This window comes from Spodoptera frugiperda, chromosome 20, assembly GCF_023101765.2.
Source record: "Spodoptera frugiperda isolate SF20-4 chromosome 20, AGI-APGP_CSIRO_Sfru_2.0, whole genome shotgun sequence".
Lineage (NCBI taxonomy): Eukaryota > Metazoa > Arthropoda > Insecta > Lepidoptera > Noctuidae > Spodoptera > Spodoptera frugiperda.
This window is the reverse complement of record NC_064231.1, coordinates 5,212,946-5,229,567: the sequence shown is the minus strand read 5'-3', so window position 1 is coordinate 5,229,567 and position 16,622 is coordinate 5,212,946. Positions and strand designations below refer to the sequence as shown.

The following is a 16,622-nucleotide window of genomic DNA, read 5'->3' as shown; positions in this document are numbered from 1 at the left end:
ATAATGGCAATAAACTGATAGTTCCAGCATAAGACGTTTTTATCTTCTTCTTTTGACTGAGTAAAGACATTGGATAGTCTAGTTAACTTAGCTTATACATCACTGTCACCAAGATACTACATAGAAGACTAACAATACCTAGAACCTCATGCTTCCAATAAAATGCATCATCACGCCTCTTGCCGCCATATTACACAATACATGTGGAGCAGACGTGACGAGAATATTATACCTCAGATTCAATAACCACAGCCTATTTAATATTCACATAATATGTCATACATATAGATTTTCTTCCATACTGTTTGTCAATATCTCTGTATATAGGTACAATTGTACGGAACAATGACGTAATTTTATCGAGGTGATTTGTTACAAACCCCCTTTTCTTTCTTAATATAATTATAATTAACTAACTTCTGCCAGCGGCTTCAGCTAATTTCCCGTGGGATGAAAAATATTCTATCACCCAAGTTAACTTATAGCCCTGTCTATCTGTATACCAAATTTCGTCAAAATCCGTCCGTTAGTTTCAGCGTGATAGAAGGACAAACATTCAAACAAACAAACTTTCACATTTATATTGTATAAGTGTGATCTTATAATTGACTTAGTCTTAGTATAAGATTAATACTTGGACTTGGTTTATATTCGTAATAAAGAGCCTTTTTCTCCTGTTACTTATGCCCTAAAATATAATGTGTGGTTGTATTTCTTACATATGATTCAACGAGACTGGCATGTTCTGAGAATAAAAGCCCCAAAAATAAAAGATTAAAAAATGAGTTTTTGATGAAAAGAAAAGCATAACAATTTATTTTAAAATACCGTAATCAATAAGTTAATCAATTCACTACTGTGTATATTAAAGGACTCCTTACCATAGCTAGTGAAAAGTAATAACTTATATAACATTTCAAAAATTGTGAGGTAAATTTCTCAACATAGAAGTCGTGTTTGTAGTCTACTAGAGTTTACACCAAGGAGACGTAACTTCAACTGCTTCTGAACTTATAATTAAACTCAGACAAATTAAAGGGTTGTCGAGTACCTACAGCTAACTATGTACATAGTTCTGATTTTCAGCTTAACTTCTTAAGTAAGTATTAAGTTGTTACTTGTTTCTGTGTCAAGGGCGATCTAGGCCAAAACACATACCTTTACGTCTACTCATTTCGGAATCGTCATAAAGTTTTCTAATGCAAAGGAAATGTTTGAGTATGTCCATATTTTTCTTTATTTCTTTAAAAAAGCGCTGCCCCACACTAGGATTTTTTCCAATGTCGTGGGTGTGTTCATAACTATACCAGACCCAAAACAATATTTTTTGTGGATCACACAAAGAGTTGCACCGTGTGGGATGCTACTCGTAGGGCCGCAGATTGTAGTGAGTAGCAAAAAGTGTAGTGATACTGGACAGAAGAATTATTTGTAGAATTATAACTATATCGGATTTAAACTTATTATGGTAAGATTCAAATAATGAAGAAAAATCCTCAATTTAATCTGATATCAGACCTTACAGTTTTGAAGACACTTTTTAAAGCTTATTGCGTATCTCAAAATTATTTCAAAATAAAGTTATCTTTACTAAACAAAATCAGCTTCATCTAGTAGTATAACAAATATTTTATAAGATTTATACAAAAAACATCAAAAGAAATACAGAAAAACATCGTATCCTTGGAAAATCATGAGCTCGTAACGAAATTCTTCGTATCGAAAACGGAGATTCATTTGAATGGAATGGATAAAAACCTAATGATTCAAACCAAGTACATATATTATTGTCTGCAAAGACATTGTTACTTGTGTGATACGTATTATTGTTCAATCAGGAGTAAAACAAAAGAATAATATATACAAGATACACACGACCTCATTATAATCATATGAGTTACCCTGGTTTTATATATTCACAAATCTTTTTCTATTCGGGAATACGATGATATGGGTATGGTAAAATTCTCGTGTGTATTTTAAAGAGCCTCAAAGAGCCATCAGACCAGATGGGGCCCAGTAGGGCTGATGCCTGCTCCAGAACTACGGTCTACCTAGCGGATTTATCGGGGCTCCGGCTCGAAAAGCTGGAGTAGGAATAGGGTGGTACTTAATCAGTAAGACTCTGACACTCCTTCTCGCCTCGCTCAAAGCGGGAGAAGGAATTTTCCGCTCCTTAAAAAAATGGGTATAAAATCACAATATATTCATCAAACCTATTTCGTGGAATTCATTAAAGAAGCTCAGATCACTTATCGAAAAAAATATAAAAGCAGAGACTACGTATATATAGGTCATACCTTCAATTCTTTTCGTTGTAAACACAAAAATATATAAAAAAAATATTTATTATCATTATGACTGAAAAAACCTTTTCTTGTAAATTTAACATTAATAAAGAACCTATTTATCCTGTGGCTAGTGACGTCACTCGTGACCTAACTACTATAGTCCAGTCAATTTAGGAATTCACCTCGGAATTCGAGATACCCAGCTGTAATTTTGTATATACTTGTATTTTGACCCCCAAAACTTGTCTCAAAACCTACATATGGTAGGGTGTAAGCAACCCTTAAAATAAACAGGGTCAAAGGGCCCAAAAATCGTTTTTTTTGCGGTTTTTTCGAAATATCTCATTTCCTATGGGTTTTTGGTAATTGTATTCAATAGTAATATTGTAGCATACAAAAATCTCTACAACTTTTGAGTAAACTATTCTTTTATACGGTGAACCGTTTTCGAGATAGAGGGCGGAGAGCGCGCGGTCACTGCATCTCTTCAAAAAATTTTTTTTTCCTCTAACCTATCCGTGATGGTTGTCTATGGATAGGACATTAAAAAATAAGTCATGGTTCCTAAAACCATTTTTCCTCAAAATCAATCGTTTGAAAGATAGACGCTTCCAAAGTGGAAAAATGAGGTCTATCGAATGTGTCCTGCCCCCTAACTTTTAAAATAAGTTAGTAAGAAAAAAAAAAAAAAATATGCTGTAGATTTTAATGAAAACTTTCAACGAAAATTGGTTTGAACGAGATACCTATCATAATTAGTTTTTAAGAATTGATACTTTTTTAATAAAAACACACTTAATTTTCCACTTTCTCAATTCTTTTAATCAATTCTTAAAAACTAATTATGATATCTCGTTTGAACTAATTTTCATTGAAAGTTTCCATTAAAATCTACAGCAATATTGGTCCGGTCTCCGGACCGGTCGAACCGGCTTATTCGTGCCGAAACATACTACTGAGCCTACAATAATTATACCGTAAAACATGGCAACTTTACCATATTTTGGAACAAAAAACGAAATATATTTTTAACCATAAGACGCATAGAAACCAAAACTATATATTTAGAATTGTAGTTTATCTGGCTCACTTCACCGTAATCGTCATTATATACAAACACTTATTTTAGCCGTAGTAAAGAAAAAACAACATGGGTAAAGATACCAAATTTTTGGCAACTTTACCTACGCGCCGTATTCATCGTGTATTGCATATTAAAGAGTTGTTGAGGTACAGAGGGCTTCATCTAGGACCACTTCGTATTATAATGCAAACAATATGAGGAAATCTATAAAGATAACGGCTACAGAGACAGTAGGGAAAGTTGCCACGGGTTTCATCGTAATTTACATACAAATAATTTGTTACGCTCGGGGTTGTCAAAAAAGGAGGATTTTTTTTATGACATGTATATTTAAAAAAAAAAATAATAAACTTAAACCTAAAGTAAAAAAAAACGCACAAATTTCTAACATATATATTATTCCCTTTTAAACTAAATTAAGTTCAAAATTTTTAAGTATTTATGTTAAAAATTGTAAAAAAAGGCTACAAAATAATGTTTAATCCTTGACTTTTTAATTTTATGACTTCATTATCTCCATAGCTAATTTTTATAGTATCTAGCTTCGAGTTTTCTGCGGTTTTGTTTCATGGGAGCCATTTTGGCTCTAAAACAAAAGGTATTATTAAATACATTATAACTTATCATCCAGGATATTCACTATTATGCTGTGAAATTTAGGTATTCGAAAATGGTTACATACACACAAACAAGAAAAAAACATTTATTGCCAACCCTAACTGTAGGTAAAGTTGCCACAAAGCAGGCCGTGGCAACTTTACCTAACCTGTGTCAACATTACCGAAGCGATTATTTATCAATAAATTAAAGAAAAAGCAATTGCCGACATTACGACAGTAATCCCAACTATAATATACATACAAGATCAAAATTTCACTCACCTGTGACAAATAATTAAGGCTCTGTAAGCACAATTTAGGAACAACTAACTTTTAGCACATTTTCACGCATACATTGCGACGGTCATTACTGGCATAATATCAGTCTTACGTCTACGCAAAATATAGTAAATATTTCCTTTTAATGTCTAAAAAATACTCCTATTACAAAACAGAATTCTAGTGGGTAGATTTTTAGATAAATGAGTTTATACCGAATACCTATAGTATGGTAAAGTTGCCAAGGGTCCGGTAAAGTTGCCATAGTTTACCGGTACCCAGTGTAGTGGCAGAATTTCATATGAAAGTAATTTAACGAGCGTAATATATGTGTTGCATAAAATTTTACACTATATACTCCTCTACAGAGAATCTTATAATAAATAATCTTTGTACAATTTTAATGAACATTTTATCTTACCCATAAACAGTGCGTACGGCAGAACCATGCTGAGGTCCTTAGCGTTGACCAGGTTGACGTCGAGCAACAGCTGCATGATGTTGTACGGCATCCAGCACATGGCGAACAGCACTGCCAAGAGCAGCAGGATCCACGCCACTCGTTTCCTCTCCTTCATCAGTCTTAGACCCTGGAATAATGGTATACTGTTATAAACCGTACTTAGTAAATTAACAAGTCGTTTAACAGCCATCAGTTTCCAGTGTCTTTAAACCGAAAGTAGTTGGTTGTTTAAGGAATGCATACTGGTTGTAATGACTACACGGTTGATGCAGTGTAAAGATTAATTTCTTTATTTTTTTCGTTTTTCCACGGAAAGGGAACGAAAACTTATGGCTAGGAATTAAGTTACCAAAAAGTTAATTATATTACTTCATATCTTATTATAATAGTTCATTGTTATAAACACGTAAAACACAATTCTGTATCTATGTAACTTTCCACCAGTTTATGTTATGATTCCGTTATGATGGCATCTGCCTAATGTCACAATTATTGTACCGTACTAATTACCGTTATCTCTCTATGTTACTGAAAATTATATAAAAATAAATAAAGTCAAAATCAGTAAATATATTAATATAGATAGGTATCTATTACATCAATAAAGAAACTCGAAAAGTCTACGTAACACAAATATTAATTTTCACTTTGAATGAAACCTTTTTATTTGAGCAATTTAGTGTGAAAAGATTCCATTAGCAGCGCCTACATCAGATAGGCAATATTTATTCAACAAGTGTCTAGCCGATAATGTGCTAAGCAATAAATTATTATGTAAATCGATTCTTTTTTCTTTATAGTTTTCGATGTTTCAAATTTTGTTTACACTTTCTATTTTTCTAGCAATTTCTTAATTCGTATGATTTTTTGATTGAGTTTGCCCCTAATGCACACTACATATCTTACTGTATGTAGGTTGTATGGACCACGGAATACTATGCCATGGTGTGGACATATACGGCTTAACTGTACAATTCGACTGTACAATTAAAACCGCACAGTTAAAACTGAACGTGTGTAGGCTGTATAAATAGTCACATTGTGATAGAAATTAATGAATGACTTTGACATAACATTATCCTTTTATGTCGAGATGGGTTGAATAGAATATTTACATTAACACCATGTTATTCAATAGATGTAATTAGTCCCATAATAATGAAAGACCTTGTTTATAGTTGGGAAGGTCTAAGTTAGATAATAAAATGTTTTACAATGTAATAGAGGGCAAACAAGCAGACGGGTCACCTGATGGTAAGCGGTCAGCGCCGCCCATGGACACCCGCAACACCAGAGGAGTCACAGGTGCGTTGCTGGCCTTTTAAGAAGGATCACACTCTTTTCTTGAAGGTTTGAAGGTCGTTTAACATCGTCGTTGTTGTTGTACCAAACAGATTATTATTTTCTTACTATGATCAATGATCCCTTATCCCTTGTCCTTTATTGCCACGTGTTTACACTTAATTCCCCATATACATCTTTATTGCTTTAATCAAGCACCTCGGTAATAAAAAAACGAGTGCTCCATAGATCGAATATAAAGGAGAAATTATAAACGTATACAGTGTGAGTCTTCTTTTTTATAATGTGCACAATAAGTCTTTATAAAATTAAAAGCTACACTAGAGGACGGACTGACAGAAAAACATCTTTTTTAATATCACAATATTTGCTTTGACGTTCAAAAGTAAGTTATTATATTAAATATACCGCTTTTTAAAATAACTGACTTTGATTTTAAATTACAGAAATAAGCACTCTTAGTTCGAGTGGATTTATTAAAAAGAAAATATTATTTACACCTTTAAATAAACGAAAACTTTGACAATTAATAACAAAGCTACGAAAAAGTCAGGCGTCAAAATACTCGCCCCCATCACGGTTACTGGGGAACATTCTCAGAACTATTTGAAGGGCCATGCTTATTTTCTGACCGAAGAAATAGCCAAACTTCTGGTCACGTGTAGATTTGATTAAAAACATCGTTTATAAACGAAAAATTGTTTATTTAGAATAATTGTATTTGTCAATAATAACTCGTTTTTACAATAACTATCGTGAGACATAGTATATTAACCAAAAATCACCGTTTATTCACGTACGTTAATGGAGAAAAGCTCTACTAGTTTCAAGTCACAGATTGACTCTTCATCTTGAGCAGCGTGCGCGTGACCCGAAACTACTAGAGCTCTTAAAAAATTTTTCATGAATAAAATTCTAAACTCATAAGTTTTCATATTTCAATAATTATGTGCACGTTACAAAGGTTCATACTGTATATTCTGTATGTAAGAATATATACAACTTTATATATCTTGTATCTGACCTTTACCATTTTGTTGATTGCGCGTCTAATGTGTCTATAACCAGGTCTATTATATTTTAACGAGAGCTGTTTCATATATGGTATCATTATTATCAATGAATGGAATTTTCTCAAATATATTCTTAGGTATATTGATAAGCCTTATTTGTAGTGTGACACGTACTTGGTATACTGAACTGAAAAGACTAAATGTCAGTATTTTTTCTATTGATTTATTTAAAGGAATACCGTATTTTGAAAGGTTGCTATGTAAAATGTTTTATTACTTTTCTGTTTAGTATAGAACGACAAGTAAATGGTTGGACAGGAAAAATTTTGTATTACCACGTGGTTTTTGTGCTTAATTTTTTCATCATTTTATGTCTATTTTTTCGGATGTTTGTTTTAAGCTGCGCTATAGAGCGTCTTAAAATATTTCACAATAAAAACTACTACTAACTATGTGCCTAATAAATTTAACCAGCTAAATTACATACCACGAGCTTTGCCCACGTTTTCATGGGGGAAAAAAATCGTCAAAATCGGTTCAATAGTTTCTAGTAGACGGAAAAACACCCAAATATCCAAACATCCAAACAAATAAACTTTCACATGTACAATGTTAGTGTGAAAAATATACCTTTGCATGTTACACTAACATAATTATTAGAAGTCCCATGTTTCCCAAAAAAAGTTTAGTATTAACTTAACAAGTAGTTACCTGTCTAGAGTTTATTCAACTATACTTAACGATCACGCTGTTACCTGACACTCTCAGGCAGTGTTACCTTAACGAGATCAACTCGAAACTGTTATTTGAGCATACAAGGCAAAATATACCTACGCAACAACGTAATTGGGTTGTTATTGCTATGATAATGTTATAGTGTTACGGAAAATTTGTTTTGTAAATAAGTTTAATATTTACAAATATTATGTTGAACTAAGTAATTAAATAAAATACCCGATATTTTGTAACTACGTGGAGTGGTGTATACTCAAAATTTTGAACAGAAGCACTGGTTATTTTCACTATCAGTGTTCATAGATATATTAAATTGCTAAATACAAAGTATAGTTTAAAAATGTACCATACTTATTTTGTAAAAAATATCGAAATTGAATACACGATACAAATGCTTTCTACCTACGTAACGTGGATCTGTTTAAAAAATCTTTAATTCATTAGACTTTGTAAACATTTCACGATGAGATTCGTAAATTCCTATTCAAGACGAAACTCATCAAATGAAACAAATTACAAGCAAATAAATCGTCAAATATTTGCAACACGTGAAGGACTTCAAACGATATTTTCTCAAATACGTCTAAAAACATGACATCTAAAGTCGATATTTGTGTAAACAAATACGACAGATGGATTATCTTGTTTGTAAGTTGAGAAGCGATCATAAATGGCTGAAGGCTCGTTAAACTGAAAAGTTGTATACAAGGAAAATATTGTGTTTGTCCAGTTTTAGGATTCTGTTTTCATATTTTCTAAATATTTAGCTTTTCAACCGTCATAAAAAAATAATGTTCTGTATGTATGTATGTGTGCGATTATCTCGCGTTTGGCTGAACCGACTTTGATGCGATTTTCAGTATAGTATTTTTCCGGCTTGGAAGACGGTTTTAGATACTACTCGAATAAAAAAATGAGGTTCGCACTCTTTTGAATACAGTTACCTTTTCAAAAATGATTATCTAGAACTGTAATGTGACTTTCATCCGAAATGAACCACTGATTTAACATAGTTAATAGTTCTGATAGTTGTGACCATATTTAGAATTACATCACCTGTTTTTGACTTACACCTATTTTGTTAACCACAATAACGTTTTAACGGGGACTTAAAACACATAAGTAGGTAATTATTAAATAACTAAAGTAAGGAACTTTGTTGGAAGGTACTTTGTATAGAAATCTGACTCAAACTTGACCAATTTTCAAAAGATTATTACTTGTCACAAATCTTATATTAAAATTTGAAAGAAAATTGTGTATAAAAAAAGTGCTACTTAGAATTTATGTTTAGAATAACTTTTATGAATTAGCTTGGTTTAGTAATATTTAGGACCCAAATGTATTTGCGTTTATCATTTTATGATAATATTAATGTTACAAAAAAAAAGTACTTAATAAGTGAAATGTTTTTAATTTATTTTCAGCTTTATTATAGGTAAAAATTTTGTATTGTGAACTGTTAGGGTACTTTGCCACCATAAAATATGTGCTATGTAGCACCATAACTATACTACAAAGCTAGGCTGTGAAACAATGTGACCGTTTTCACCGATAGGCCGTTTTTACCTACTATGGTATGTCATGTAGCTGTGCGAAGAAGATGCGCAACTAGAGTATGCGATGTATTAATAGTAGGGAAGCCATACATAGCACGCATCTTTTCAAATAAAAAACATAGCTTAACTGTGTCTATTTTCACCAGTACTAAGCTATGTGTATTAATGAACTAGCTTTTGCCCGCGACTTCGTTCGCGTGGAATAGTGACTTCCGGCAAATTTTTGGTTTTAACCACATAGTTCCCGATCTCGCGGGATCTCTTCAAAAATGAGATGTGGAAGATATTCCAGGGAACTCTTCAAAAATCAACATAATGAGCTCTGCGTTTGAATTTAATAGATGTATACTCACTTAGGGCATTGAAAAAATAGTTTAAAAACGGACTTAAACTAACTTAAAACTAAAGAAAGCTACGAATTACGAATTTATAACAATTAAAAAAGAAACTATATTACAACCTATCCTCTATGCTATAATAACCAAGCTTAAACTAAATAATTTAAAAGAAACGACTTAAATCTAATCTAATTAAAAAAAAATTAGACTTACAATTTTATTAAAAAAACTAACTACAGTAACTACTAATAATCGATATCAAACTAAACCTACGTTAAATAGTTTAACCAAAAAACCAGGAAAACCCAACAAATAAACTTATTAATTGACAAATACAACGAAACCAATTTAGAATATACGAAACAGCAGGACCACTACAGACAAATAATCATACGACTGATAATACACTTTTTCTACGATAGTACCGAAGCGCTCGGCCGATACCCAACCAAATGAATGTAACGAAACCATAGCGCGATCTATTTCGATCCCAACGCCATCTATCGAGGATAAAGACAACTTGGATTATTTATTTATACTCCGTTCGGGCATTTTCTTTGTACTAAAAGTTTAATTATATTGATATTATTTTTTTCATACCTTTTTACTATTTATTTACTTTTTTTCGATGAATTAAAACAATAACATGAACCGAAGTCGTGTAACGATCGACATAGAATTATCTATACTCCGTTAGAGCATTTTCTTTGTACTAAATGTTTTATTATATTGATATTACTTTTTTCATACCTTTTTACTATTTATTTACTTTTTTCGATAAATTAAAACAATAACATGAACCGAAGTCGTGTAACGATCGACATAGAATTATTTATAAATAATTTATTTCTTATTTTTATTTTTTGATTTTTGAAATAAAAATATATCTATGTCCTTTCTAAGGTTCTAAACTATATCTGTACCAAATTTCAACCAAATCCGTCAAATAGTTGCGGAGATTAATGGTATAAGCATAGAATGTTCGACGTGATTCTTTAATTTGACATAACTTTTTTATTTATGAACCGATTGACATGAAACAAACACTAAATGTAAATTTAAGCATCCCACAATATATTCGTGAAAACCGCATCCAACTCGGATCAGCCGTTTCTGAGATTAGCGCGCACAGACGAACAGACAAACAGACAAACAGACAAACAGACAAACAGACAAAAAAAAAGTTAATTACATTTTTGGGTTCGACATCGACATAACAATAACCCCTGCTATTTTTTTTATTTTTATTTTCAATGTACAGACAGCACTTTTCTACGATTTTATTATATGTATAGATATGATTGGTGGAAACCAACCGCATCCACCACAGCAACGTAACATAGCACAAATCTGGCGGAAAAGTAGCCTTAGTATTAGAAGTTGAAATGAAAACTAACGTTATAAAAATACGGCGTTTTTCTCAAGTCTTAAAGTGGTATAGGCAGTGTCACTGGCTGACTAAAATTAAATATGTTAATTAAAATATCTTTGTACGAACCTGTTGCATGCTGACGTTGCCCTCGTCGATGTCGAACGGAGGTCGCACCGAGCAGAGCGTGCGCCCCATGCATGCGTACGACATTATTGTTATTGAACCTGAGAACAGAATTATACAATACTTTCAAATAAGAAAATGTAGCAGAAAAATATAAACATAAGTTTTATGGTGGGACGTAACTCCCACCATTTACTGAGTAACCAGTAAATGCTTTGATAATGTAGAAATTATTGTTTATATAAAGTTTCCGATGGTACGTGGGAGTTGAACAAAAGGAAGAACCCGAATAATTAATGTTCTTACGCCATTTGTTTACATGAATAACTCATCATATATTTTTTTATGGGGTGAAAATCATACAACGTCTACTCCCGCCTTAGGTAATGTAAAAGGGAGTGTCTGATTCTTTCTGATTTAACACCACCAGCAATTGTTCTACGCCCTATAGATTAGCAGTGCGACTATCGCCGCGGAATGCTGCTAATGAACATGAGCTTCTAGCATGACTTGCAACAAGTCGAGTTATTCGTAAAACATGAGTAAACAGTAAAACATAATAATGAATTCTACTCCCTATTACAAAGTACTATACAACGTACAACTACGGGAGAAAAATGGTAACGTACATATACCAAGTTTAGTACTAAAGTTGGAGTGATGATGTGTTCGTAGCTATTAGTACTAGGTGCTTATAACAACTTTTTATAAATAATTTTGCCCATTTTAGCAAATTGATATTGATCTATTTAGTTCTCAAAGTGCCGAGCCTTACTTTAGTGTAGTAATGGATCACTTTTTATAATGTTACTTTTTATGGCATATTTGATATTGTATGGGCGAGCCCAATGCTTTCACGGCCACAATAGTTCAATGCAGACCCGACATGGATAGAATTGATGATGTAAATAAAATGAACGAATATTATTATTTGGTATAGTTACTTTGCTGTAGATATACTTACATTTCATTAATTCTTTGTAACATCGAAATATCATATTATCTAAAGCAATTTATTACAATATTGTGATTACAAAAGTAAGGAAAAATTTATAAATGTGTTATTTGTACAATACCTAATTCATGTTTTTAAGTTGTTCTCAATATTGCCTTAGGTGAGAATATACTCCAATGCCTTTGATATACGTGAAAAATATAACGACAGGAATCAAGAAGGGTCACCACACACTTGTACATGAAATACATTATGAAACAAAGATTTCTAAAGTTTATAACTCTATAATACTTCGCCGAACCTATGCAACAAAGAAGACATTTATCATGCTGGAATGATAAAACAAAATAATATATTTTGTGTAAATAAAACAAGATGTGAGGCACGTCTCGATCCATCCGATATACCCTCGTCAAAATTGACGAGATGACCCAATTTATATCGGCAATTGGCTGAAGGGAAAACAATCGCGAGTAAATTAAACAATTAGGTACATTCAATATTATAATTATTGTACATAGATGATTTATCTCATTACTAACTGAAAAGGATTATCGAATTTAATTAATTTTAATTTATAGTTTGACTAACTTTCCTCCCTGTGAAGGCTTTTCTATGTCGTTTTCCGGGGTTTCTCCATTTTATGTGACTATATAACAGTTATGTATTCCAATATGTAAATCATTAATGTTTTAGGAAACCATTGATGTTGAAGTTGCATTATATTATATTAGTACAATTATATTAGTTAAGATCTAAGTTCCAACAAATAATGAATAATAAAAAATAATATTTAAAGATAAGGTGTAACAAACTTTTTGTTTCTGGTATCCAATTAATTTAAATAAAATATATAATAACTTCACGACAAGGCGTAACAAAAACATAACAAAACAAACTAATGGCCAAACGGCTCCCCAACTATCTCGCAGTCATCTCCAACTCTTGGTATAAAACAGCGAGGTCATGCGAAGTCACTCCGTAATCGAGTGTCAATCACCATGTTCGATCTGTGGCGCTTCTTAATTAATGTGTAGGGGAGGGGGGGGGACTAGGAAATATATTGCAGTGCGTTTTATAAAATAAATTTTGTTTAATTTAATTTTTGAAATAATTATTAGGCCGCGTTCGTCCACGCACTCGTGAGGAAGAGGTTGTTCTGTGACTCAAACCAAGTTGAGCTTTTCTCACTATATTTACGCGAGTAACTAAACGCTTTTTTTTTTGTACTTTTACAAAACTGACTGATCGTTTTACTACTAATAAACTCCAGATTTCTGTCTCAGCTCTTGAGTACGATTTCTGTATCAGGTTAATTGATTCTATCAATCATGTTTTCCGAATTTTCTAGATCTGAAAGATATTTCTGTATATAGGTATCTATCTACTCCTTTAAGGACTAGCTTTACGTCACCACTGTATCTATACGACGGGATCGAAACTTAGTACTCTGTAGATGGTAATAACTGAAGTTTTGCTCCTGACATATTGATGTCTAACTCCCGTCGAGAGGATATGGATATTACTCAAACAAAGAGCGACAGACTGCCGAACTACTACATCTTCATACGCTAAAAGTTAAACTGTTCTGACAGTTGCCTTCTGTTGCTTAATCAAGTTTAGGAAATTGTTGTACTAAGCTCCATATACATACATTTGAAGACAGTCACAAATATATAAGACTTTTTTTAAAAGGGAAAATCATGCAATGTTAAAAACCACCACGTTCCTACTCTTGCTTTTCGAGCCTAAGCCCTGGTAAAACAGGTAGTTTGCGTTAGCTCCAAATCAGGCATCAGTCCTACTAGGCCAGACTACAAGTGTAGGATGAGAGTAAAATTATAATATTTAAGAAATTTCCTTAACAGGTGCTTCTGAGGGGTCGCTAGATGTCTAGAGGCTAATCAAAAGGATCTAATCTAGAGGCTTATGTTTAGCTGTGGATATCTTGTGGCTAAAACAATGCTAATGATTGCATTACTCAACGTATTTATATTTTGTTGTAGCAAAATCTCCCCTTTGTAGTAAATGAGATTAAAATCATTTTATATTGTGGTTATATCCATGTTTCCAGGAAAACAGCAAATATCATTTATTATGAGGTAAATACCAACATAATGTATCCTTGTAATGATAAAAAGTCAGATAGACAAATGGAAATGTCAGAAGATAACAAGGAAATTATTGTAGTAAATACAATTAAATATGCCCTTCGAATTTTCCAGGAATTTGCTAAATATAACGAAAGACAATCACTACAACATTTATTGATATTTTCAATGCTAAAGTTACTTACCTATATGTACTTAATATACCAAATTACGATATAAAATACATGATAAAGAACCCAATTTGTATCTTCAAAGCAATCAAGATAAAATCCTTAAAAAGGTTGAAGTAAATGCCGTTACTGACATTACCAATCCGATTGTGATAGTCAAGTAATTCTGATAATATCACTGCGACTATTGAAGTATCGCAAAGGCTAACCTTCAAGAATATCTCACTGACTATTGAAGAACATCACTCTCACTTTGCCACACAAAAGGCTTTAAATGGACCTATTCGCATCGTGATATGTGGACTGTGATGAACAATTATAGTCGTTCGAGAACAATCTATCATGGCTAATTAATACTGGTTATACGTGGGCTACTTGTCGCGACGACGCAACGGAACACAAGCCCCACTAGGGTTGCGACGACGCAACCTAACGGAAAAATGGAGCAAATCATAAAAAAATATATATCGAAAACGACGCAACGCAACTAACACTGTCTCAGAGGTAAATTAGCACTGTATTAAGTAAACTAAAATTATTTCATTATAGAACTAGGTTTTGCCTGTAACTTTATATACTCTTAGAACATGAATAAAGTCCATAAAATCCTGGATCTCAAACTATGATTTAGATTTATAAAAGGATATCGGTAAAAAAAATATTGGGTTAGGTTTTTGAAAACATGACTTATAAACAAAAATTTAAATGCACACTTCTTCTTTAGAAGAAAAACCTCCTTCTCCTGCAAATACCACCATTTATTAGTTTTTCATCGACAATTCTAATGAACAAATATCAGTGTATTACAGTTTTAATATACGTATAGAAGAGATTTACGACCTGAATGAAAACCTATTAAGAGTTTGATTGATTCGATTCAATTATATTTATTTGCTGATACTTTTTAAACGTGCCGTAACTTACAACCAGTTTCGTATTTAAATTGGACAAAATTCGAGCGAATACGGTATTGAACCGTTCTTTGTAACGTTATTTTTAATTATTGCATAACATTACTAATTGCAGTTAATTTATTAATAATAATGTCCAACGGCACCCAGAAGATTTAAATAAAAGGTTTTTTTTTTTAAATAGCCAACCCGCCTTCCTGACCGCCTTCATTTTAGTAAGTCAGGTAATAGTCAGGTAAAAACTTCAGATAATAAATAAAGAAAAATACTACGTTGAAAACCGCATCAAAATCGGTTCAGCCAAACGCGAGATAAGTGCGTACAAACATAAATTACAAACCTCCTTATTTGAAGTCAGTTGAAAGAGAGAAAAGTATGGTATTATATTGAAAAAGAAAAATAATTATATTAAATTGTGAACCTGTTACGTATTTCTGTAACGAGTTTTTAATTAAAACGTGTAGTTAAATGAAAATATTATACAATATAATATTTTATTTTATTATACCTCAATGTTGCTCGAAAGTTATTAGATGGAATGTACAATATTTTTAGTAACGTTTCATTGATTTATTTCAGCAATTTCATACTCGATTTTCTTCACAAATATCCCGTAGATTAGATGTTACACCAAAGTAATATACTACCTACTTTTAGTGAATAGTTTCGAACCTAATAAACACGGATGAAACGGGTGCTGACACGAGGAAACGTTCCAAATACCGAGTATAAAACAAACACCATTACGATTCAAATGTTATGGGGACCATAAGTAAACAAAGGAGAAACAATAAGGAAAGTAATCGTTGAAAAAGTTCCATGAGATATAGAAAATGTCGGCGGTTTGTGTGACTCGACGTATTTGTTATCGGAGGCTTTCTTATAGTTTGTTTAAGACTTAGGAGACAGTTTACTATTACTTTTCTTATTCCCTTGATAGATGATCGATATCCTGTGTAACTTATTTTATGGCAAACTTGTTGATCACCTGTTGGTATAGGAAGCAATCTGTGCTGCCAAACGGCACTTAAAAAACCGGAGGAGTTACAATTGCGTTGCGGGCCTTTTGAGATTTGAAGACTGGGGATCTTGTTTTAATCGAATTTAAAACCTGTTTTTCTTATTTAAAAAAAATGGGTGGACGAACAGACTTATAGCTTATATGTAATATTAATTAAGATAGCTTTAATATGTTGTGGTATGTAATATTAATTAAGGTAAATTTTGTTTTTCAGTAACTATGTTACGAGTCCTATGGGACTCGTTGAGAACAAGCAAGAGGGCATTTCTATTTACCTACTAGATGCAAAATCCTGA

The 16,622-nt window shown here is 32.4% G+C and overlaps 1 protein-coding gene across 1 annotated transcript in view; it reads right to left on the bottom strand.

Annotated features, from left to right (window-relative positions):
- Window positions 1-16,622, bottom strand: part of LOC118282236 (neuropeptide FF receptor 2) — a 100,262-nt gene that overhangs the window by 17,845 nt on the left and 65,795 nt on the right. The window contains exons 5-6 of the mRNA XM_035603217.2: window positions 11,162-11,259; window positions 4,675-4,843 (exon numbers count right to left, since the gene is read on the bottom strand). Of these exons, the coding sequence (XP_035459110.1) occupies window positions 4,675-4,843; window positions 11,162-11,259 (267 nt within the window). The remainder of the gene's footprint in view (window positions 1-4,674; window positions 4,844-11,161; window positions 11,260-16,622) is intronic.